Genomic DNA, 24,477 nt, shown 5'->3' with positions numbered 1-24,477 from the left:
AACACATTTTACTTGAAAGTACATAATGATGGAAGAACATTTGTTAAATAGATTTTTAAATGTGGCTTCTTTGCAAACTTTACCTTGAGCAAAATTTTCTAGTTGGAGACAAGTATTTGGAATTTAAAATTCATTGTTAATAGCCACACGTGATTCAGAAAAGGTACATTCGGTCCTCTGACCTTTGATACAACGTTTTTTTTCTTCCCATAAAATTTCTCTATAAAATCATTAGCATTCTCTAAGCCAGGCTTAGGCTAAATTAGTATAGGAATGCTGCCAAAGAGTGCCACCTGAGGTCCTGGTTTAGGAAAGTTGACAGTGTAACCCAGTACACAACCTTTGAGCTGTAAAAAATGGCTCCACAAAACTTTACCTTGCTAATATAAAATAATTCAAAGAATATACATTCTTAGACTTCATATGAAAATTTCAGTAGGTTTAAGGTCACAGGTTCTGTGTCTTTAATAAATACAAATGTTCTACCTCTACCTGAGTCCCACTGGATAGGCCTGGATGGGAGGGTCTAACCTAGATAAGCTTTACTGAGGAGGGAAACTACTATACTAAATTCTCTCTCCAAATAAGTGGGAAATCAACAAGGACAAACGGAAAGGAAGAAGAAGAAAAGCATCGACAGAAAGAAAAGAATCTCAGTGTTTCTCACTAGTGATAAAACAGCAGAGAGGGGAGAAAAGACCCACATGAATTAGCCATGGACCACAATATTATGGCCACGAAACATTAAGCCTTAGTACTTGAAATGGGTGTGGACAATTATGCCCTCTGAGATGTTTGTTTTCTCACAGTGGCACATTCCCAAACTTTTATGCATACTACAACTTAGCAAATAATGGATACATTTCCCTATTGTAGGAGGGAGAACTAAGTTTCTTGATACTAAGTACTAAGGAAGAAGGAAAGAAGGAGATAAGGGAGAGGTAAAGAGGGAGGGAGAAAGAAAGAGAAAGAGACTGGATTAGAATGGGACCCTAGAAAAAAGGGGGGGCAGGCCTAGTGACACATGATTTTAATTCCAGCACTTGAAAGGCAGAGACAGATGAAGGGGCCAGCCTGGTCTACAGAGTGAGTTTCAGGACAGCTAGAAACAGAGACAGAGAAACCCTGTCTGGAGGCAGGGGCGGGGGGTGGGGAATGGGACATTGGAAGGAACACAAATTCAGTCACTATGGGTGCATATAGAGGTATAGTCTTGTGTACATATGTGTAACTGGCTGACTGGCTGTGTGGTCTGGAAGGGTTAGAAGCAATGCCAACTACAGAAACTTCCAGATGGAGTTTCATAGCTCCCATCCTGCAGTAAAAATCCACACAGCTGCTTCTGCTGTGGGTCAAGAGTAATGCCGGGAAAAGAGAGCTCAAAAACCAGTAGTAAAAGGGACTGGAAACAATACCAGGGCACAAGAGCCAACTTGAATTGGCTCTCACTGGGCAAGTAGAGATTAGTTGGAGTAATAAAACTGTTGAAGTCTGGAATATTGAAATCTGCTGTGAGACATAGTTGCAGCCATTTCAGCTTCCATTTTGTTTCTAAGGTAAAATTAAGGTCAAATTTTTAAACTTCTAACCTTGCTTCCTAAAAGTAGTTATTCATAGCTGACAGTAACAAACTCCGCCAAGGATCCAAGTTAACCTATACCAACAGACCCTGCCAACGGGTCTAGATGACCTTATACTTTGTATGATTCAATAGTGCCATACCTCGTACTTGGTTATGTGTACACTTGGCCTCACTCTGGTTGCACTCTGTTATCTCTGCTTGCACTTGGGCTGCACTCTGGAAGACCCTCACTTAGGACCAATCAGCTTAAAGGTTAGCTGACAATACTTCGTCTAGTTAACCGAAAAAGTAATATTGCTTTGTATTGTCCTTGCCATGTCTTTTGCATTTGGTTATTTTCCTATAAAAACTCTGCTGTGAGACCTTGCAGAGGTCACAGCTAGGCCCCTGAGTTCTTACTGTGGCCCTCATTGATCAGCTTGCAGAGGCCCTCTAATAACCCATCCATATCTAGCCAAGACCAGTGTCTGAGTGGTTTGTGTGGCATTTCCCAGTCTGGAACAGAAATAACAGTAGTAAGCGGTACGCCTGTAAAATAAAACCCACTGGCCCTTCCAAAAGGGAGGAAAGAAGGGAGGGTGAAAAGTCCATTCATTATCTAGATTTAGCCCTTAATAAGCATCCTTCTTTTCCACAAGCTTTTCTTATCCGGCATCGTGAGGATGCTGATATTCAGCCTAGGTGTCAAGATGACCACACTGAAAATTTCTGAGCATGTCCTGTATTCAATAACTTTATCCATGGGTCTAAGCCCCCTCATGCTCTGTGTACTCCTCTCTCTGTCGCCTTAAATTGGCATAATTCCAGGCGCTGCACAAGTTTCCCAGCCCTGCGCTGCATTCTGGAAGTTTGCCCCACCCTATACGGCTAGGACAGTTCAGAGGCAGCTCCGTTTCCTCCTCTCAGGGGTCAAAGGTCTACTCCACTTCCGCCCAGTGTCAGAAAAGTTATTTCCCTCACTTTACAGTATCCTAATTGTCTGTGATGGAAATTATTTATTTTAGTTTCTAAGTCATCTTTGTTGTGTTTTTTACAATACTCTTTGAAGTGGAAACTGTACTCAGGCAGTCCAATGAGGACCAAAAGACTGGCCAAGAGGGTAAAGGGTAGATCAAAAAGAACAAGATAATCAAAATGGCTGGATGATATAGGAAAGGGTAGCTGGGGGAAGGGCAGTCTAGCCCCTTGGCTGAAGAAGTTTAGCATGGTAGACAGGGCATGCCAGCCAAACCCTGTAACAGGGAGGGGTAGAGAGATGCTGAGAGAACTGGCTGGTGGCCAGGTCCACTCTGATATGTTAATGGGCACCTCAGTTAGTCATTTGTCCTGGGTTTGAGACCTAACAGGAAAGCCTTGAATGCCAGAGAAAGCACACTTAGGCTTTGGCCAGTATCCAAAGTAGGAAAAAAAAAGAAAGAGAGAGAGAGAGAAAGAAAGAAAGAAAGAATAGAAAGAGAGAAAGAGGGAGAGAAAGAAAGGAAGGAAGGAACGAACAAACGAACGAATGAACGAAAGAAAGATTATGATGTTCTGAATAAATCAGAAATTTGACCAGGCCACGTGGTGTCTCCATAAGTCACTGAGTAGGGAAGAGGCTTCTGGGTAGGAGAGACTATCTCACCAAGATGTTAATTAGTTCATCCCTTGCCTCAGCAAGTCTCCAGGTGAATCAGGTTTCTGGCAAGATGGGGGTGAGAGAAGAATGGACTCCCAGCCCAATGACTGACAGGGCAGCTAGATTGTTAAACAGAGGTTGTTTAAAAGGTCAGGTCCTACCAGGGCCAGAAATAGAACTTAGCTTCTGTTGTTTTTCAAGACAAGGTTTCTTTGCATAGACCTGGCTGTCCTGAAACTCTGTAGACCAGGCTCGCCTCCAACTCAGCAGTCTGCCCACCTCTGCCTCCCAAATGCTGGGATTAAAGGGGTTTTTTGTTTGTTTGTTTTTTGTTTTTATCTATTTAATCACTTTACAGCTTGATCGAAGCCCCTTCCTCCTCTCCTCCTAGTCCCACTCTCACACCCTTCTTCCCCACTGCCGGGGGGTGTCTTAGTACCCATAGTGGGCCTCCTGTTCTCTGAGGAGAAGGGTAGGGGTAATGGATTCTGTACTTTGAACAGGAAGAAGAAGCTTTGCCTTAATGGGCCTCCATAGAGCCCAGACACCTCTACTTTTTCTAAGGAGGGGCTTTTTCTTTCTAACGTTACCAGAGGAACAGGAGGTAGGGGCCAAAGACATGAGAGAAAGCTCCATCCTCATTGGCTTACCAGCTGACTAAAATGTGTCTGGCCCACTCACATGAGGACATGAGAATTATGTAACATCTAGTCTCTCTAAAAATAAATTAAAGCCAAGAAATGGCTTCTGGGCAAAGGCAGAAGAGAGAGGGTGTTATCTTCAGGAGAAACGGAGCTTTTAGAACAAATCCCCAAACTGCGGTAACTTGAAAAAAACTTGTCTGCTTGTCTGTGGTTATGCAACCTTCATAACCTTCCAGTCATCCATGTGGTTAATCTAGGGTCAAGCACTTCCTGGTAGACAGGGAGATAAACAGGGCTGACTTAACATTACGTCTGTAAACACTGGTCACAAGCACGGCCTATGGCTGAATATGTCCAGTGAATCAGCCTGCTAGGGGAAAGGACTCGGGTGTCTCATTAACAGAGGGTCAAAGAAGGGAAGGCAAAATGATGAGATTAAGTACCTCAAGAGAGAGAAGCCAAGACTCCTGGGGAACCATTGCTGAAGTTACAGAGGGAGGACGGGACTAGCGTGATTGCAAGGAGAGCTAGTCAAAAGCGTGGATTTCTTCACACCGAGTTTATAGGGGAAGCAGGTTTATGAGCGACGACAGCATCCAGAGGACGCACATGACAGCAGATAAGCTAGGAGGGATCAATAAGAGCAGTGAAACTATTCGAGCCACTGACGCTCACGTGTGTGGACTTTGAAACCACAACATGCTGATAAAAAATGAGTGGGCAAAAAAGGGACTCAACTTTCAATAGCCAGGAGGGTCCAAAACTCCCCAGCTGACTTAAGCAGGTAGCTCTTCATCACCTGACCCAGACCCTGGACCCCTGTGTTCCCTGGCTTCCTAGCTCAACCACACTCAGCCTTCAGTCTTCCAGCTCTTCTGTCTGTGCCTTGGATACATGCTCTTCACTCTCCTACCTCCTCTTAATTTGTGCAGGGCCCTTCTTTGTTCGTACATCCTCTCTGTCTCTTTATTACGTGGCCACACTTTCAAACTTGGCTGTAGCATTTAATGTTTTTACAATACCCTTTAGCTCTATGATGAAGGATATTGGGTAGGGATTTCCTACCAGACTGAAACGGTTTCATCTTGTAGGGAAGCTCTTTAAGCTAAAAGGTAAACAATTCAAACAGCTTCAGGAAGTCCCCCCAGAATGACCAGATTCACTTCCTCCCAGAGTAAACAATAAGAAGCAGAAATCAGGCAAGCTGGCTGCAAGAGGTTTGGGTCAAGTGAGTCACTTGGAAACTGAACCTGCTAAGCTGCCTGTAGGGAAGGAGTGTGTTGCAGGTCCCCAGCTTAGGTGAGCTGTCACCCATGCTGGGGTGGGCTTTGGTGAGGTAGCTGTCTTTGAGTCATCTCTTCTCATGAGGGATAAGCAATGCCTCATCCATATTCCTGTAAGTAACCCCAATAAAACTCATAGGTTCGCCAGGTTGGACTTTGGTGTATCCTTACTTTGGTCTGTGATGGCCTCCCACTCTGGGGTGAATAACCATCTGTGTCATCTCCCCAGGAAAAGTCTTGTCATGCAACAAAGGGGAAGTCTGTGGTGAACACTGTTGGCCACACTCAGCTCAGAATGTAGAGCACACAGTAGGGACCTTACAGAGGAAAGGAAGATTTCCTCCTAGCCTAGAACAAACGTCTAAAGCAGTTCAGGATATTACATTTTTTAGAGTATCTCTCCTTCAGGTTCTCAGACAAACATTAATATTAGAGCTCAAACAATGCTTTCCCTTTGGGGACAAATTTATAGGTTTTTAAATCCTTTTTAAATAGCAGATTTTTAGCTCCTGGAAAAAAAAATACACTATTTTTCACACTTTGAAAGATTTCTCTTGTGAATTTTGATGGAACAAAAAGGCGATTTCTTAAAATAAAATAATACCTTTAATTACTATGGTAAAGCAAGTCTCAATATTTCTGAATCGGTAAGCTTCATCAGAAAGCTATGCTGTATCAAGCACTGTGCATAAGAGCATTATCAAAGCATTCAGAGATATTAAAGTGGTCACCAAAATGGTTGGAATGACACTCAGCAGTAACCAACAGCCTAAATCAGTATCTGGACATAATATATTCTCTTTGGCTTCAAATTTCCCCATCTTTCAGAAGAAATTACCTTCTCCCAGAAATAGACATCGCTCATTGATGAAAAAAAGCAAACCACTTCATGACCCAACACTAAGATTAATTTTCAAAATCTGGATATGGAAAAGGTAATTTACAGTTTCTCTTCTGAGTAGACTATTTTACAGCGCCCCACCCCTCACCAAGAAGGATGACCCTGGATATAGCACACATGAAAAATGACACAAGCAGAAGGAAATCCTGGCCGATTGTGCCACAGACAGTAGCTGCCCATAGGGGCTGAGCAAGCAAGGGTGAGATTCAATGCCCTCACGCCTAGATATAGGCCAGAGATTTATCCATCTGCCCTTCGGAAGTAGTTTCCACCAACAGTTAAGATCACTCTCCTCATGATTCTAGTTTGCTTTTCTATTGCTGTGATGAAAGAAAGAGAGAAAGAAAGAAAGAAAGAAAGAAAGAAAGAAAGAAAGAAAGAAAGAAAGAAAGAAAAAGAAAAGAAAAGAAAAAACTGACCAAAAAAATGGCTTGAGGGAGAGAGTTTATTTGGCTTACAACCTCATAGGGGAGTGTCACCTCCGGCACACAAACGGAAGCTTGAAACAGAAGCCACAGAGGACGGCCGCCTCATGGCCCACCTGCCCAGAATGGCACTGTCCCTCCGACATCAATCAGCAATCAAGAAAAGGATCCTCAGACATGTGCAGGGGCCAGTCTGATGGAGCCAGCCCCTTAACTAAGGGTCCCTCCTCCCACGTACGTCCAGATCTGTGCCAAACTGACAGAATCTAACCAGCACACCCAGGTGGTTGTGAAGTCTGATAGATGATCATTGGGTGAGCTGGTTCCCCCTCTAACCTGCCCAAAATGGAAGTCACCTAGACTCGAATTATGACTTTTTTTTATTATTATTCATTTGTCTGGTGAGTCAGTTTACCTTAGATGCAAGGACTCACTCAAATTTGTCCTTTCAGTGCTTTTTTTTTTTTTTTTTTTTTTTGCAATTATTAGTTAAGAATAAAGGCTGAGATGGAGGTAAAGATACAGTATTTCTAAGAGTGTGTTCTTTTTAAATTTTCAGCTATCTCACGTACGTGTTAAACTTAGCTGTGCAGGAACAAGAACTACCTGGGCCTCACTGACTCTCACTTCATTATTTACAGACATGAAAATAGAAGGGAAACAGTGTCACTGGGTGCACCTCCGCTGAGGGGAAAACTGCATGACTTGGCCGCTTCCTCCCTTTACAAATGTGTGCAGGGTTCAAGGTCTTGTTGAATGGATAGTCCACCACAGAAACGAAGGTGGTAACTCTTCACGTTTGACATATTGATACTTCCTCATAGTTGTTTGGTTTTTTTTTTTTTTTTTTTTTCATTTTTTAAATACTTTTTTTTTTTTGAGGTTTCCTTTTCTTTTTGTTTAATTGTTTAGGTAATAATACAAAGTACTGGGCTTCACTGAAGGTTTTCCGTATGCATGTGTCCTTATGCTTTGTTCTCAGCTGTCTCTTTCTCCACTGCTGCTACAGTGGAGACCCTGAAGCTGGTTCCCTCTCTACCTGGGTTCGTTCTCCACACTTGCTTTCTAATTATGTGTATTTCATTATCATATTTTTCCTGCCTCCCTCAGATACCTTCCTCTCCTCTCATGATATCCTCTCTAGACTCATGAGCTTCCAACACATATGTAGATAATATAAACACACACACACACACGCACACACACACACACAGAGGGGTCTGTCATACATGGTCTTTATGTTGAAGTACTTTCCTTCTATTCCTTATTTCTTCAAAGCTTTCATCCGTAAGAGGATGTTGAACCTCGTCTAAGGCCTTTCCTGAATCAGTTGAGATGATCATGTGATATCTCTCTTAAGTATATGCAGATGATAGATTATACTTAATGATTTGTGCGTGTTGGCTTAACAGAAATGAAGGCCCGTTGCCATGGCTCACAATGAACTGCAAAGGGTTTTTCATGGATAAGAGTCAGTACAAAAGGTTTCTTGCTAACACGTGGAAAGGAAGAGCTAAGAGAAAACATGTAAAGCAGTAGACTAAACGTTCTTAGGTGGATTTAGAGTTTATTGTCAAATCAGGAGTCCCCTTTGACCAGAGTGACTCTTGAGAGATCAACTACCCTTTACCTAAATTATAGCTGTAAATATCTGAAGCCGAGGACTTTTTATTCAATCACTTAAAATATATATATATATATATATAATTCTCCTTCTTTCATATAGATAGAACGACATGTGTCAAAGCAATTTCAGTACCAATCATTTTAGCCACTGACTGAGACCACAGAGGGGCTGACTGTACATAATAGCTCACATGGCCACTCATGTGAACACAACCTAAATTCTACTCGATAAAGTACACAGTTTTGGTAAAGCCAGTAAGTAAATATGGTGTGGGTCAGAGGCTTCACAAACATTCATTCCTGCTCTTATCACCAGCCCTTCCTGTTGGACTTTGGATTCTTGGATCTGGAGCTTCTGCTGTGTCCTAAGAGGAGGTATCCCTTTACCACCTGCCTTCCGAACCAAAGATCAGACACCTGTGCTTAGTCGAGCACATGCTTTCCAAAACACCTGGACTAAATCCGAATAATTCACATCTTTTTGTTTTGTGTTGTGGCCTTAACCAGAGCCACCAGAGAGATCATGGGTTTGTAACTGTCCTTTGGGGCCTGGTGGGCTCACAGGTGAGTACATAAGTAAAGACAATGACTCCTCCTCTCCCAGAATCTATTTGTAGCTGTTAGTTCGGCATGAAGGGTGTGGTTGCTTGAATGAGAATGGCCCCCTAGCTATATGCATTTGAATACTTGGTCCTAACTGGTGTAACTGTTTGGGAAGGATGAGGAGGTGTGGCATAGGAGAAAGAAATGTGTCACTAGGAGTTGGCTTTGAGGTTTCAAAAGATTAGCACCATTCCCAGTGCACTTTCTGCCTCCTACTTTGCATTTTGAGATGTGAGCACTCAGGTGGCCCTGCTGCCGTGCCTTCACCCTGCCATCATGGACTCTTAGCCCTCTGAAACCATATGCTCAATTAGACAATTACTTTTATAAGTTGCTTTGGTCATGGTGTTTTATCACAGCAATAGAAAAGTAACTAATACACAGAGCAGAAGCCCGTGAAACCCTCTCACATCCATGACTGACTGCTGACAGAGCCAGTCTTGAGCAGGCCCAGTGCAAGCAACCATAGCAGCTATGAGTTCATGATTTCAGTGTCTGTGCCCTGCCCAGAAGATGGCTTTTTACAGCCTTTCTTTCTGTCTTCTAACTCTTAACTGTGTAGGTGTTTTTAAGGAGAGAGGTGAAAGGTTTAAGCATTTTGCATCCTCACAAAATCTCTGAAATAGAGAGCTATACAAAACATCTGTTGTCCTTATGACAGTTCAGTTAATGAATATAAAATGTAAAGTAGGGCCTTCACTTTCTTCCTCATGCCCTTTCATTACTGTACCATTATCGGTTCTTCCAATTTGAGTGTTCTTCTGGCCACATCTTCAGTCTAGCTACCCTCCATAGACAGCTTCTTCTACAGAGGAGTTTCCTATAGAACCAAGTCCTCCGATCATGGCAGTTCTGAGTTCTACTGGCCTCATGAATTTACCCAGATCATTAGAAAGCTGGAAATTCTCTACTTTCTTCATTACATCAATCTCTCAATAAAACTGCAACCCTTCTAACATGCCTCCAACTGCTACCCATTCATTTGACTTCTTTATGTTGTTTCTCACTAAAGACAACATATGGCGATATTTCAGTGTAGATTGTACACAAGGAAAAACCTCTCGTGGTTAGCAAGTAGATATGGATGTGTCAGAAAGAGCATGGCATAATTCATATAACAAACACATCTGGCAATTCACACACAGGAATGTCTGACAATGTTCATGTTTCTTTTGGGCCATCTCTATCTGCAGTATCTCTGTGCCTAAATAAACAGGAAGAAAAAGGAGAAAGCTAATGAAGAAGACAGTTGTACAAAAGACATTCAAACCACTCTCTATAAGATACACAGCTACAAAAGGAAGTGGAGGGATGGGAGGGGATTCATAATCCACTTCTGTGCTTTAAACAAATCAGACCGTGTGGCTGGTCAAATTAATTTCACCGGTACTCACAGATCATATAAAACATGGACCTTAGAGTCATAATTCTTGAAGGGGTTCTTAAGTGATGGCTCCATATGACAGATGAATAACGTCAAGTCCCCTTTCATCCAGCACTCTATGTCCCAGTTTACACCTGCATTAAAAAATAAACTGCATTAAACCCAAAAGACACTCTGAACAACCCAGTGAAAGAGAGAGCTAAACTGAATTCAACAGTGTTCTGCTACAACTTCTGCTGCCCATTCTGAGAGGGGGAAAAGTGCCTTCTGTGGTCAGTTCAGTATCTCAGCCCCCTCCTCCACCCCTCCCCAACCTGTTTTAAATCAGAGAATTAGATTCAATTATTATTTCTCAACTTGGGCTTTAATCTCAAGCCATCTGAATGGGACAGGTCTCATTTTTATTTTCTTTTAGTTAATGTTTACTTTTCAAAAGAAACCAGCACATCAAACAAAACAACTTCCTGTAACCACTTGTAACTCCGGCTCCCTGGGATTGGGAGTCATCTTTTGGCTTCCACAGGTAACCAGACACATGTGCCATCATTCACACAGATATGTGTAAGTAAAAATGAAAGTAAATCTTTAAAAAAATGTATATGCCTAACGAAACAAAACCAACTGAAGACAACACTAACAAATTTCTTGAAATGAGAATTATTCCCAGCCAGGTATGGTGGCATATGCCTTTAACCCTGGCACTTGGGAGGCAGAAGTAGGTATATCTCTGTGAGTTCAAAACCAGCCTGGCTTATAAATTGAGTTCCAGAATAGCCAAGCATTAATACAGAGAAACCCTGTCTTGGGAGGCGGGGTGTATGTGTGTGTGACAAAAAAAAAAAAAAGAAAGAGAAGAGAAAAAAATAAAGGAAAAGTATTTTCAGTTACTAGGTACCGTGTATAAAGGAACGAGAAACTCATCTGAAAGAATAACAAATTGAAATCTTTGGTGGCCATTCCTAACCTAAAACATCAATTCCCTTAAAAGTTAACTAGTTATCATCTGTTTGTAAGATGAGATATGTAATACGCTAATTATCTCCTCTCCAAAAATAAAGAATGTGATGTTTTCTTATCATTTAAGATTCATTACTAAGGACTAGAGAGATGGCTCAGAAGTTAAGAGCGCTGGCTGCTCATTCTGTGTTCAACACCCAGCAACCACATGGTGGCTCACAACCATCTATAATGAGATCTGGTGCCCTCTTCTGGCATGCAGGTGTACACGCAGACAGAACATTGTGTACATAATAAATAAATAAATAAATAAATAAATAAATAAATAAATAAATAATAAGATTCACTACTAAGACTCTGCTCATTCTTAGGATATTTAATAATCAATGGATTGGCCAAGCCATTCTTTTACTAATTAAAAAAAAAGCTTCATTCAAGATGATATTAACATTTATGAACTGAATTTGAATTGTTTCTACGAAAATGTTTTTAAAATCTATTTTATAACATAATTAAATTTAAAAATTATTCTGTTTGTGATTATTTTTTATTATTTCTGTGTGTGTGTGTGTGTGTGTGTGTGTGTGTGTGTGTGTGTGTGTATGAGTTTAAGTGCACCAAAGGCAAGCAGGTACAGAGGCTGGAAGAGGGTATCAGATTGCCTGGATCTGGGCTTAGAGGTGGTTGTGAATCTCTGGACACGGTGCTGGGAACTGAACCTGAGTCCTCTGTGAGAGCAGCAAGTGCTCTTACCCACTGAGCCACCTCTCCAGCCCCTTCTTACTCTCAAATTGTTTTCAACAGGGAATGCATTTTCCCCCACATAATCAAAAGGGCTAAATCGAGTAGATGTGGGAACATCTGGCAACATCTGAAGATTCCTTTGGTTTGGTTTGATTGTTGAGAGAGGGTCTGGCTTGGTAGCCCAGGCTGGTCTGGAACTCACAATCCTGACTCCCCCCCCCCCCCCGCCCACACACACACACACATGCCGCTATGTCAAGCTGGAGATATTTCTTTTATTAGACTTAGGTATAAAGATATTTCTTTTTATTACTGGGTAGAGACCAGGGCTACCATTAAGCATTCTCCAGTATAGAGATCAACGTGAAAGGTCAAAGGTCACTAGTATCACCTGGAAATTTCCAGTACCACATGAGAGTCCTTGCTTATGAATGCCTATTCTTCCACATTTGGGGTCTTTTCATATAATTGAGTCTTCTTTGTCCTTTCAGAAAACTTAGAAATAGTTTTGTTGTCATAACTTTCAGATACAAAATTAACTAAGCTTGCTGCTCTCAGTATACACTATTCTTAAGACAACAATTAAACTTACTCAACATAACATGTATTGTGTCAAGGACATTCTTTGCCTGAACAATTCATTATTATTCACAAACATTTTAAAATTCAGGTACTTCAACAGTGGTATGCATAATTTGATATTTTATCTATTTAAAGTGTACATTTTTTTTTTCTGCCTCCAAGAAAATTTACAGGTAAAAGAGTTCCATTGATGACAGATTTATAGGCTATGAAATGATCAGCGTGAACTTACTAGTCACACAATGAATCCTAATTTTAATGCTAATATAAAATAACAACATGTTAATTACATAATAGGACATCTAAGTGAGATTAAAACATTTTGATGGATGCAGGGGCAGAACACAGCACTGGATACTTGGGACAAGAAAGTGCTTACCCAGCCGGCGAAAAACTGAAGCCTTCACCGCTGAAGCCAGCGTCTTCCCTTCACTGTTGTCAGTGAGCACGGAGCAGCGTTTCCTTTGTTCATTCCCAAAGCAACAATGGAAAACTGTCTTGGATAACTCAGAAACGTAGATACCAGTGGAATTAAATTTAGCTTCAACAACGGCTTCAGAGCCCTCACGCAGGGCGGAGGCGTTCTTGGCGATCGCAGCGGGTGAGGGAAGGGAGTTGTCGGTTGTGTTTGGTGGTGCACAGAACAACTTAAATCTCCAGGGAGAGGCCGGATGTACCAGGTTAAGTGCAGCTATCACATAAAGAAACACTGTTCGGACAGCAAAAAGACAAAGAGAACAAGTGATCATTCTGATGAAGATGTAACTAGAAAGCATTGGAGATTAACCTGTGAGGTCCCCAGAGGGACACCCTCCAGAGTGCTGACTCAGCACCCAGCGAACAGCTCTGAGTTTCCACCTTCCATTGTTGTAGACTTGAGAACTTGGCGTATTTACTCAAGTAATTCCATTTTCTGGCCCCTCTCCTTTGGAGATTCTTGCTTCAATTTTTCTCATTAATCTAACATGTTTATACTTTACTATGAGAAAATTTACATTATATCTAACTTTCAGAAAAAAATAAGAAATACTCTGGGTGTTCAGTTATATCAATAAGCACTAAAGCGATCTTAATATTCACTAGAAGCATTACGACAGTGTGCTAACACTTTTCAGTGAATGCTCTCGTGGACACTTCGTTCTTGACTCAAAGAGAGTTGCCAGGTCTCCTGAACTTTCACAGGAACCTTCAGATGTATGACGTCATCTGGGAAATGTCCCAGGCACTCCGAAGGAAATGACGTGAAACACCAGACTCCCTCCAGGAAACTCACACTGAAGGTAAACCATTCCCGGTTAAAAATACAACTGGGAGCACTCACAGCACTGTACCCCAAAAGCCTCAGAGTCTAAACTTAGCCTTAATCAAGTGCTTTTTCAAAACAAACAACTGACTCTCTACTTCTCTTCACTTCACAAATGAATTGAATATTCTGATGACGTTCTCTGTGTGTAGTCACCACGACAGCGAGAATTCCGAGAAGTGTGTGTGAATTTGTATGGCTCGAGAATTATGAAGGATTAAATGCGAGGAAATGTAAAGGGGCAGAAGTGAACGGTGTTCCTTGGCGTCTGCGTGGATAGGAAAAGGGCATAATTCAGACAAAGGCGTAATAGTCAGTTCAAAACAGAAGTGTAAAAACATGAAAAGACACAGGAAATTTACATGTGTATCCCTCAGAAGCTATCACAGCATGCCGGGAGTTAAGCAGAGCAGAGGGATGAACAGGTGTGGAGATCAAGCAGTCAGGGACACAGTTTTGTCTGATTCTATAGTAGTAGCGAAACATTATCATGAATTTGTCCAAGGCCACAAGATGGACAAAAGGGAACCCTGAAGTGAACGATAGGCTTTCGATGACAATAAACACCAAAATATAGGAAAAGACTTTGTTTGTTTGTTTGTTTGTTTGTTTGTGACAGGGTTTCCCTGGATAGCCTTTGCTGTCTTGGATCCACTTTGTAGACCAGGCTGACTTCAAACTCACAGCAATCCTCCTGCCTCTGCCTTCCAGAGTGCTGGGATTACAGGCATGTGCCACCATGCCCTGCTCAAAAATATATACATACATATATGTATATATATATATATTTTTTAAATACGCTTAGATAACATTAGTAATTTCAGCTACTAATGAGGCTGAGGCGGAAGGATCACTGAGGCCACAGGTTTTAAGGCCAGCCTGGGCAACACTGTAAAACTCTTGTCTCAGAAGAGGCAAAGGAATAAAAATGAGGGTAGGATCCCATTTATAATAACTACATTTTAAAAAAAAGTATCAATAAAGTGAAAGATGTCTACACTAACTATAAAACATGGGCTAAAGAAATTAAAGACAACACAAATGAGAAAATGCTCTATTTTCATACAATTGGAAAAGTAGCTTTTTTTTTAATTTTAAGTTCCCAAAGCAGTGCACAAATTCAATGCAATCTATATCAAAATGCCAATAACATTCTTAACAGAAACAGAAATAAACAGTACAAAAGTTCTTATAAAACCACAAAAGACCACCAGAAAGCGAAAAAACTAATGATCAAGACCAAAGCTGACTCCAAACATAGGACCAAGTGATCTAACTAAAACAGCACAGTGTGGACAGAGAAAGATGCCTGAGTCAATGGAGCATAGCCGAGAACCCAGGAATAAACCTGTGTTTTTTGATCCAACTAAGCTTCAAGAAAACTGCATGCCAAAAAATGCACCTGAGAATTAATGGAACTTTAGTAAATGGCATTGGGAAAAAAAATGGATCTCCATAAGCCACAATAGAAAGAAAAAGAGAAGAAGGAGAAAGGGAGGAAAGGAAGAAAAGAAAGGAAAGAAGAAACTATACCCCCATCTTTCATCATGTACAAAAATAACAACATGGTTTAGTAGCCTAAACAGCAGAACTGCAACTGTGACAAGGCTAAAGTAAAGCCAAGAAATACTGACACTAAGGTATGTGATATCTTGGGACATACTCCTAAGTCACAGGCAATTACATCAAAAATAGACAAAGAGAAGGTCAAACTCTACAGTCACCACTGCAAAGGAAATACTTAACAAGGTGACTATTCATATGTCAAACTTCAGAGCGGGATATAATATCTATAAACTGTATGTCTAACATGGGGCTAATATCCAAAATAAACAAGGGACTCCACACCCATACTCCACTAGTTGAACTTGGTTGGGGGGAAAAGGACATGAAGTTGGGAGGGAGATGTATTTATTCGGTGTATAAGGGGAGTTGGATACGACAAAGACACATTATACACATGTGTAAACTTACAGCATTAGAAATACTCTAAAAAAAGGACACAAAGAAATGTGTGTCTAAAAAAAGACGCACAAGGAGCTGGAGAGATACTTCAGCAGCTCAAAGCACTTGCTGCTCTTCCAGAAGACACAGGTCTAAGTCCAGATCCACACATGGTGGTTTACTAAGTTCTGAAACTCTAGTTCCAGAGACTCAGACACTCTCTTCTGGCCTCCACAGGCACCAGGTATGCATGTGATACAAAAATATTCACGCGGCAAACCACTAAGACAGTAAAACAAAAGAAAGTCTACAACGACAGGACAGTGGGTATGTGAGATAATCACCGGTTATATCAAAATCACTATGCCATCACCCCACTCCTGCTAGAAAGGCAATTCCGGAAAAGGCAAAAGTGACAAGCATTAGCCAAGGCGAGAATAAAAGAGAATCCATGCACACTGTTGGTAAGAGTGTACATCAGTACAGTCATTAGAAAACAGTACAGAGATCCCTCAGGGACTGAAAAATGAGATTCAGCAATCCTACTAAAAAAGAAACAAAACGGCCAGTGCTGATCAAAGCACTGTTCATCAGACAGAATCAACCTGTGTTAACAAAATGAATGAGGAAAAGAAGGTGGTATACACACAGCTTGCACTGTCCAGCTTTGCATTTCTATAATGAAATACCAGACACAGCCTGACTTTACAATGAAAGGGGCTTACTTTGGGAGAAAGAAAGTCCAGACAGCACAGTAACTGTTCAAGGAAGGCTACCTGATGCTGTGAACACCAGTGGCAGACGTGTGCTGTGGAGTCGGTCAAGTGAATATGCCTCAAGTCATGAGCAGAAGGCTGGAGAAAGCCATGCCTGTTCAGCGACAACTCTCTCCTGAGAACTCACGCAGTCACAAGCCCTCAGAGCGTGTGAAGACCACCTGCTGGGACCAAGCCCTTACAGGTTCCATGGCATTTCATATCATCATCTCAGACCTCTCATGGATCTTTGGGAGATAATCATCTCACATACACACCATAGCAACAATACCATTCAGCCATAAAAAGGAGGGGAGCTGACATTTTCCACATGAGGAGGGCATATGATAAGTAAAGCCAGGCACAGAAAGGCAAATGCCACACGATCTCACTGCCATGGGGAATCCTAAATGAAATGACCTTGTACATGTAGAGAGTAGAATGGGCATCACGGGACAGCAGAGGAAACTGTACATGAGTTAGTCAAATGATACATATTTTTACAGTTAGACATGAGGAAGGTCAAAGACTAAGACACAGTGTGCCAACCATAGATGACGACAATATATATGTTTTTGGAAAATGTTAGGGGAACAGATGTTAAATGCTCAAAGCATCAAAATGATAATGTGAAATAATGCACTCCTCAGCTCATTACAGCTCTCCATATTTTACAGACTCCAAAACATCTCCCATGTGACACATACACAGTGAGAACATACAAACACTTTACAATTACAAATGAATTTGAAAAAGTCTAGGCACCAAAATTTAAATAATAAACTAGGTTTCCCTGAGTTAAAAACAACAACAACAACAACAAACTCATGAGCAATGTATGGCTAGTTTCAAACAGAGAATGTTATGGTTCACTCCAACTACAGGACTACTGAAAAAAAAAATGTGAGCTGAGCATGGTGGCACATGCCTGTAAACCCAGCACTCGGGGAGGCAGAGGCAGGCAGATTGCTGTGAGTTGAGGCCAGCCTGGTCTACAAAGAGAGTTCAGGACAGCCAAGGCTACACAAAGAAACCCTGTCTCAAAACTAAAATCTGAAAAAGCTTCCTCTGGAGGAACAGGTATGTATTTATGTCTCTTGACAAGCTGTGGTACCCAGTGACCATTTCCAACATATGTGCCAATTCTTGATAATATACCCTCAGAGCGTCATGCTGCCATTACTACAAAAGTGTTCATCTGTGTTTATACATGTGAATGTAGGTGTGTGTGTGTATTTCAGACCTTTTCACTTGGATAACATTGGCACTTTTGGGTCTGTAGTTTTCCAAATGCAAATCCTAGAACCACTCCACTCTTGTAATTACATGCTGCAGTTGCTTATAAACATCGTCACATGTACACACATCATCATCATCATGTCAGTTCTGTTTCTCTATGGAGCCTTAACACACAGCTAAAAGTCTATTGTATTTTAGAAAGTTCTAAAATTTGTCTAAGACCAATAAAACCAACAAGATTGCTGAAATGTATGAACTAAAAATCTCATCAGAAATAGAGTCAGTTAACTCCCAACTCACACACACAAAAAAAAAAAAAAAAAAAAAAATCAAGTAAGTGAAATGGAAACGAAATGTTACACTTGTTTTATTTGATGGGGTTAAAAACGTATACTGCTCATGGCACCACAGAACAGCTCTTTATAGACATGGGTTGTGGCAACAGGACACTGAAGTTCCTGTTCAACATAAAGTTCCTCTAGAAATTAACCGACTGAAATATCTTTCCAAACAGACAAAGGTACATGCAACTTACCCCAGTGTACCAAGACCACACAGAATTTCTGGCAAATCATCTTACTTCAGAGAGATGCACCTGGAAAACAAGAAAACGAAAACAAAGCAATACACACAGAAAAGCTCACGTCACTGGCAGTCTATGGAAAATATAAAAGAAAAAAAGATTAGAAGTAAATCCTCAAACTGCTACGCTCTAACATGTTGGGTTAATATTCAAGAACCACTTCACATTAAATTATATTGTTTTCTGTGATGCATCTGTTATCTTACAAAGTAAAAAGAATAATAAATAATTAGAGTGAAAAAGTCATTCTGTTTCTTTATGCCATACAGCACAGGGTAAGTATCACAGGAGAAGACTGAATTTTCTGCTAAGCAAGTGTTCATAGTTTTGATTAACTACATCACAGAAAATCTAATAACCATTAATGTTTTGTTGTGTTTTATTTTCACCCTTATTTTCTAAAGTTATTGTTATAATGCTATGGAGCCAAATAGTTATAGCACAAGTAATAAATTTAAATTAATTTTCAATGAAGAGGAAAAAGAATCTTCCAAAATGCCTTTGGAAATGTGTTGTTCATTTGCAGATAAGATAATATTGATATCAGAGAAAATCAGGAGTCAAGAATGCCTGATGGCTGAAAACAAACAATACTATGGGTAACTTCAAAGATGATGCTTCATAAATTTTACTCAATCTGAAGTGCAGAAATGCAGAAATGCTGCTGAGTTAGAAAAACAAAATTTTAATATGTTGGACTTAGATTTGTGTAAAACTCTACATATTCTCTCTGTCTCTCCGTGTGTGTGTGTGTGTGTGTGTGTGTGTGTGTGTGTGTGTGTGTGTAAACCAGAGATCCACATCAGTTGTCTTCCTCTATAACTCTATCATTTACTTTTTTGTGATAGGCTCTTTCTCATTCAACCTAAAACTCACTGTTTAAGCTAGAATAGGGTGGCCAGCAAGTCTCTGGGATCCTCCTGTCTCTACTTCCTATCCTGGGGTTTTAGATATGTGTTCTTCCATTGTGTAACAAATTCCTCTAAGATAAAACATTTCATCTTGGATGGGAGCTTGTCAAGAAATTGGATGTCCTAAGGAGGGTGAAAAAAATTTAATCCTACAAAGAATCTCTTTAAGCTCAGGAAGCAAACAACTCAAAAGCTTCGGGAAGTCCCTGGAACTGGTCAGATCCACTAAGCCCCTCTTCCTTCAAGTATGTGTAAGTCATAAGGACTGTTGAGAGACATTCTCAAACAAGCCTAGCTCCCTAGAAAAGGAAACCTGCCTGGAAGAGGCCGAGACCACATGAGCTGCCTGAAAGAGCTGCTCTCCAACCCACCAAGATGCCTACAAGTTGTGCAGTGTGCTCCAAGGTTCCAGTTTTCAGGAGTTGTGACCTGGGCTGGGGTGGGCTTTGGTAAGCTGTGTTTGAGTCATTTCTGCTCCTGTAAGTAACCCCTCTCACACACAAATAATCCCAATAAAACTCATCAGTTGGATAAACTGGACTTGGGTGGAATCCTTACTTTGGTCTGTTGTCAGTTCTCTACCGGGGGTGAGTAAACTTTTGTCGTCTCTCCAGGAGTAGTACCAACACCCACTTCACCACTGAGTCACCTCCCCAGCCCATTTCAGTCTTTCTTATGATCTCAGATAGAGTCCAGACTACTGTGTGGCATGTTTGGCGGAGAGAAGCCCTGAATCGGGTGTTAGAAGTCTCAGGCGCGAGTTTGGGCTCTTGTAACTAGCCTCAGGGACTCAGGGCTTCAACTCCACCTCCCTGTTGCTTATCTGCAAATATGACTATTGGATGATTTCTGCAACCCTTTCCAGAGATGTCTGCAATAGTGGGTTTTGTTTAGAAATAGAAATAACATTTTCACTGCGAATGCTGTTACAAAGTATCAAGAAGCACACTTCCTAACTCAAATGGTGTTTTTACTTTAAAAACACAGTGGTGTTTTTACTTCCCAAACTCTTAGGGACCCTAGACATAGATAAGCAGTTTGTAAATGTTTGTCCTAATATATTTGTTTTTCAAAGTGTGCTTTTCATCAGAACTTTGCAGCTTTATCCATTAATATTACAAGGATTCTCGAAATCTCTAGAAACTGGCTAATGCTTGGAGTCCTCGTGACCTAATTGTAAGAATGTATGCAAGGCATGCCTATTTTTGTATTACCTGTTCCTTATATTGGACTTCTCATCAAATAAATCCTAGAGGAAGATTCATAATCAGGATGTCTCATGAACACAATGCATTGCTGTACTGCTTTGATGAACTAAATGTAATTCGGTCCCCCAAATAGATTTGATTCGCATTTAAATAACTGATCTACTAAGTGACCAAAAGCATTAGTTGCTTCTCTTAGATAAGAAAGCCTCACCTCTGTTCACTGTCCCATGCAACACAGAAACTATTCTTACAGTGTGAATTCTTGCCACCCAGGTCCATCTGTGTATGCCAGAAAAACAATGACAGCTCTGAATGGGCATACAGACTGTGAAAGCAGGTTCTTACACAGACTCAATTAAAGAAATATTTATAGGTATCCAATCAAAAGAACTTAAGGAAGTTTACAAAAACAGAAACATTACGTAAAAATGACAGACTTTTTAAACTATGACTAAGAATAATAATCAAGAAAAATGGACCTAAAGGGAGTGTCAGATTGCCTATATATAATGTTTATACTCAGAGACTAGTTCTGCGACCAGACTTGATCAGAGAAGCTTCTTTTTGTGGTGGGCAGCAATCACTGCTGGTCAAGATCAACAGAACAAGTGCTCAGGCCCAAAATGGACCATCTATATGACCACCTTCCAAGGCTGAAGGAACATCTTGAAAGAGTGGATGAAAAGAATGTAGGGTCCAGTGGGAGGAGAACAGTGTTGTGGAACACTTTTTCAGTCATAACATGTTGTGGCATGCCTGAGCACTCCAGGGCTGTGATTACAATCTGCACAAGACTCGTCCCATCAACATTCTACAAAAAAAACGAATGGGCTCATGAGATCTTAAAGGCAGTTAATAGTTGCTAGCAGGAGACAGAGAGATTTTCTTCAGTGAGGTAGCCACTGGTAAGTTCATTCATGTAAATAACCCCTCACTCATGGTTCTGCAGGTAAACCCAATTAACCCATTTGGTGTTAGCAGTAAGAGGGCAGTGGTTGGTTCAAGAAAGGAGCTGGCATACAATTACTCTTCAGAAATGAAGTTTATTAGGGAGGAAGTTCTTGATGACCATGATTGGGCCTTGAGACAAGGAAACCTTAGAAAAGGAGCAATAAAATGTATAATAAACAGTATAACAGGGCCTTAAATGGAAGAGGAACCTTTCCTTTAGAAAGGATCTTCATCAGGAGAGATAGCTTATAATAAGAGTAGGAGAATGATCTGTCATGGACAGGATGATGAAGCACAGAGAACCTTAAGAAAAAGAAATCCCTAGAAAAAAAGAGATATCTGTTGTTTTATAGGTTTTAGGAGGTGAGAAGAAAATTTTAGACTGTATGGTTTAGGCTAGAACAGTCTGTGTGATGAGGCATGCAGGAGCCAGTTATTGGATAGGACCATAAGAAAAGGAATTGTAAAAAGCATAAACATTCACAGATTTTAATTCTCTGTCTCAGAAAGACTGCTATGAGGTACATGGCCTGATTTCTTCAAGCTGAGGGATCTGCCTTCTTAGAATTGACCAGAAACTTAATAGAAACAGGCCCAAGATTTAACTATTGGTTCATAAAACAAACAAACAAAAAGCAAAAGGGGAACTAGCTGGAAAAAGAAAGAATCCATGGAGGGGGCTAAGAGAGGAGGTAAGTGGATTAATTTGATCAAAATATACTATATACGTGTGGGAAAATCATAGTGAAATCTCTTTAAGAAATATGTAGTAATAAAGGACTTTTAAAAATCAAGCAAATAGAAAATGAATGGTAAGCTGACCAAAATAAGTCTAATACAGCAAATGCTATTCATTTGAATATGCTTTTTAATATAACAAGTCAGAAGTTCCCCACTTGCTGACAGCAAGTAAATTTATAGCACTTAACAAGGGTACAGATAATTCAACCACCAGAACTTTGGGTTGAAGAACATTAATACCATTAGTGAGAAATTTACCCTTAAGTCATATCCTTAAAGGCCTCAATGCTGTGTTTGTGTGTGCCCACATGCATACATGTGCAAGGGGAGAGCAGAAGGACATGTCAGATGTCTTCCTCAATTGATTTCCCACCTTTTGTTTTTGAGGCAGGGTCTCTCACTTGGACCTGGGGCTTACCAGCTAAGCCAGGTCAGCTGGGCAATAGTTCCCAGGGAACATCCTGCATCCACCTCCAGAGCACTGGGGTTGCAAGGGAGAAGAGCTGTACTCAGCTTTTACATAGCTGCTGTGAATCCAAAAGCAGGTCCTCATGCCTGCATGGAAAGCACTTTACCAAATGATCCACACCTACATCCAAGGCCCCTCCTTCTTTAGTGTCCGTAAATAAATTTGGGGGTGATACATTAACATCATCCCAGTAGACATTCAATGCCGGCGATTCTCAACCTGTGGCTTGTGATCCATTTGTGGGTCAAAAGACCCTTTCACAGGGTCGTTTAAGACCACTGGAAAACACAGACATTTACATTATAATCCGTAACAGTGGCAAAATCACAGTTATGAAGTAGCAACAATAATAAATTTATGTGTGGGGTCACCACAACATGAGGAAGTGTTTTAAAGGGCCACAGCATTAGGAAGGTTGAGGACCACTGTTCTACACTGACAGTGAAGAGAGCAATGTGCTGAGGAGGCATTTAAACAGAAGGTAGAATCGATGTCTCCATGAGAAAATAGACCACTCACATGGAAATGTGTCAGATAAAGCATTCTGCACCTCATCACCATCATTGACAATTAGAGTTCAGCTAGGAGAAAAAGGAAATAATTGAGAATAATTGTAAAACCCTCTCCCCTCCTCTCAAAAACATCAGGATGAGGGTGGTGCTTGGTGGATCAGAGCTGCCCAAGCAAGACTTGAGTTCAAATATCCACCACACAAATAAAAAGTCAGGCATAGCTGTATACCCTCATAACCCCAGCAATGTGGAGGTCAGAGACAAAAGGATCACCAGGGCTTGCCGGCAGCCCTTCTAGCCCCAGGTTCTGTGAGAGACCCTGATTCAAAGGAAAAGTGGAGAGTGAAAGAGTATCCCCCTGTGGCTTCTACATGTACACACAACACACACACACACACACACACACACACACACCACACAACACACGTACATATATACACAGAGTTTACTATGTCTCCAGTTAAGCCTAGAAACGTTTTTAAAGAAAAGTAAACAAAGTCTCACCATTGCAGACATAATAAATTAGCTAACTAACACAGACTTGGGAAGCGGTCCATTTCCAAAATGAACTAATTGATAAAAATGTTCTTGAGAACAGTGACTTTAAAAACCAAAAATGTGGGGGAGGGGGTCTTAAAAATAACCACTTAGTCATGCTTGATCTATAACACTACTTTTCAAAAATTAGAGATCAGTTTATCATGGCTTTTCCTAGATTTCTTTATTCCCCACAGTTCTTGTCACTTCCCCCTTTGATGTCCCCCCTAAATCAGATTCGGCAGGAGGACCCTCCAGGTAACAGACCATCACCGAGGGACATCAGGGCAGGAGCCCAAGCAGGACAGGCCCCCGGAGGCCGGAGCTGGAGCAGAGGCCATGCGGAAACACTGTGTACGGGCTTCTTCCCCACAGCGTGCTCAGCCTGCTTTCCTACACAACTCAGGATCACAGCTCAGGGGCAGCACTGCATATGTGTTACACCGTATTTAGTCAGTGTGGTGTGTGTCTGTGTATTGTGAGCACTGTTTCTGTGTGTATGTGGTTTGTGGTATTTGCGTTGGATATTGCGTGTGGCATGTATGTTATGTATGAAATGTGTGGTGCGTGTGATGTTGTACATGTCGTGCTGGGGGTGTGAGTGTGGCGCATGGATTGTGTTTGTGTGTGTGTGAGTGGTGTGTCCATCTACCGTGCGTGTATTGTATGAATGTGATGTGTGTCTGTGTGGGGAAGTGTATGATGTGTATGCTGGAAATGGCATGTGTGGTGCGTGTGTGTGTGTGAGGTACGGGAAGGCATATGTACGTATGTGTTTATGTGCAGGCGTGTGAGTGTATGATGTGTGATAGTATATATGTTACATGTGGTTTATGTGCATGGCAGGTGTGCATAGATGTGGCTTGATACTGTGCGTATGTGTGGGGTTGTGTGTGGAGTGTGTGCTGTGTGTGTACATGTATGTGTGTGTTGTACGTTATGTGCGTGATGTGCGTGTGGTGTATGGTGTGTGTGTTG

The 24,477-nt window shown here is 41.1% G+C and overlaps 1 protein-coding gene across 3 annotated transcripts in view; it reads right to left on the bottom strand.

Moving 5' to 3' along the window:
* Positions 1–24,477, bottom strand: part of Lepr (leptin receptor) — a 76,371-nt gene that overhangs the window by 41,831 nt on the left and 10,063 nt on the right. For all 3 annotated transcript variants that reach the window (XM_055628975.1, XM_055628976.1, XM_055628977.1), the window contains exons 3-5: positions 18,123–18,182; positions 12,726–13,055; positions 10,074–10,197 (exon numbers count right to left, since the gene is read on the bottom strand). In XM_055628975.1, coding sequence (XP_055484950.1) covers positions 10,074–10,197; positions 12,726–13,055; positions 18,123–18,162 — 494 coding nt within the window. In that variant the 5' untranslated portion in view covers positions 18,163–18,182. The remainder of the gene's footprint in view (positions 1–10,073; positions 10,198–12,725; positions 13,056–18,122; positions 18,183–24,477) is intronic.

This window comes from Psammomys obesus, unplaced genomic scaffold, assembly GCF_907164565.1.
Source record: "Psammomys obesus unplaced genomic scaffold, mPsaObe1.curated_primary_1811, whole genome shotgun sequence".
Taxonomy (NCBI): Eukaryota; Metazoa; Chordata; class Mammalia; order Rodentia; family Muridae; genus Psammomys; species Psammomys obesus.
This window is presented reverse-complemented; position numbering and strand designations above follow the sequence as displayed.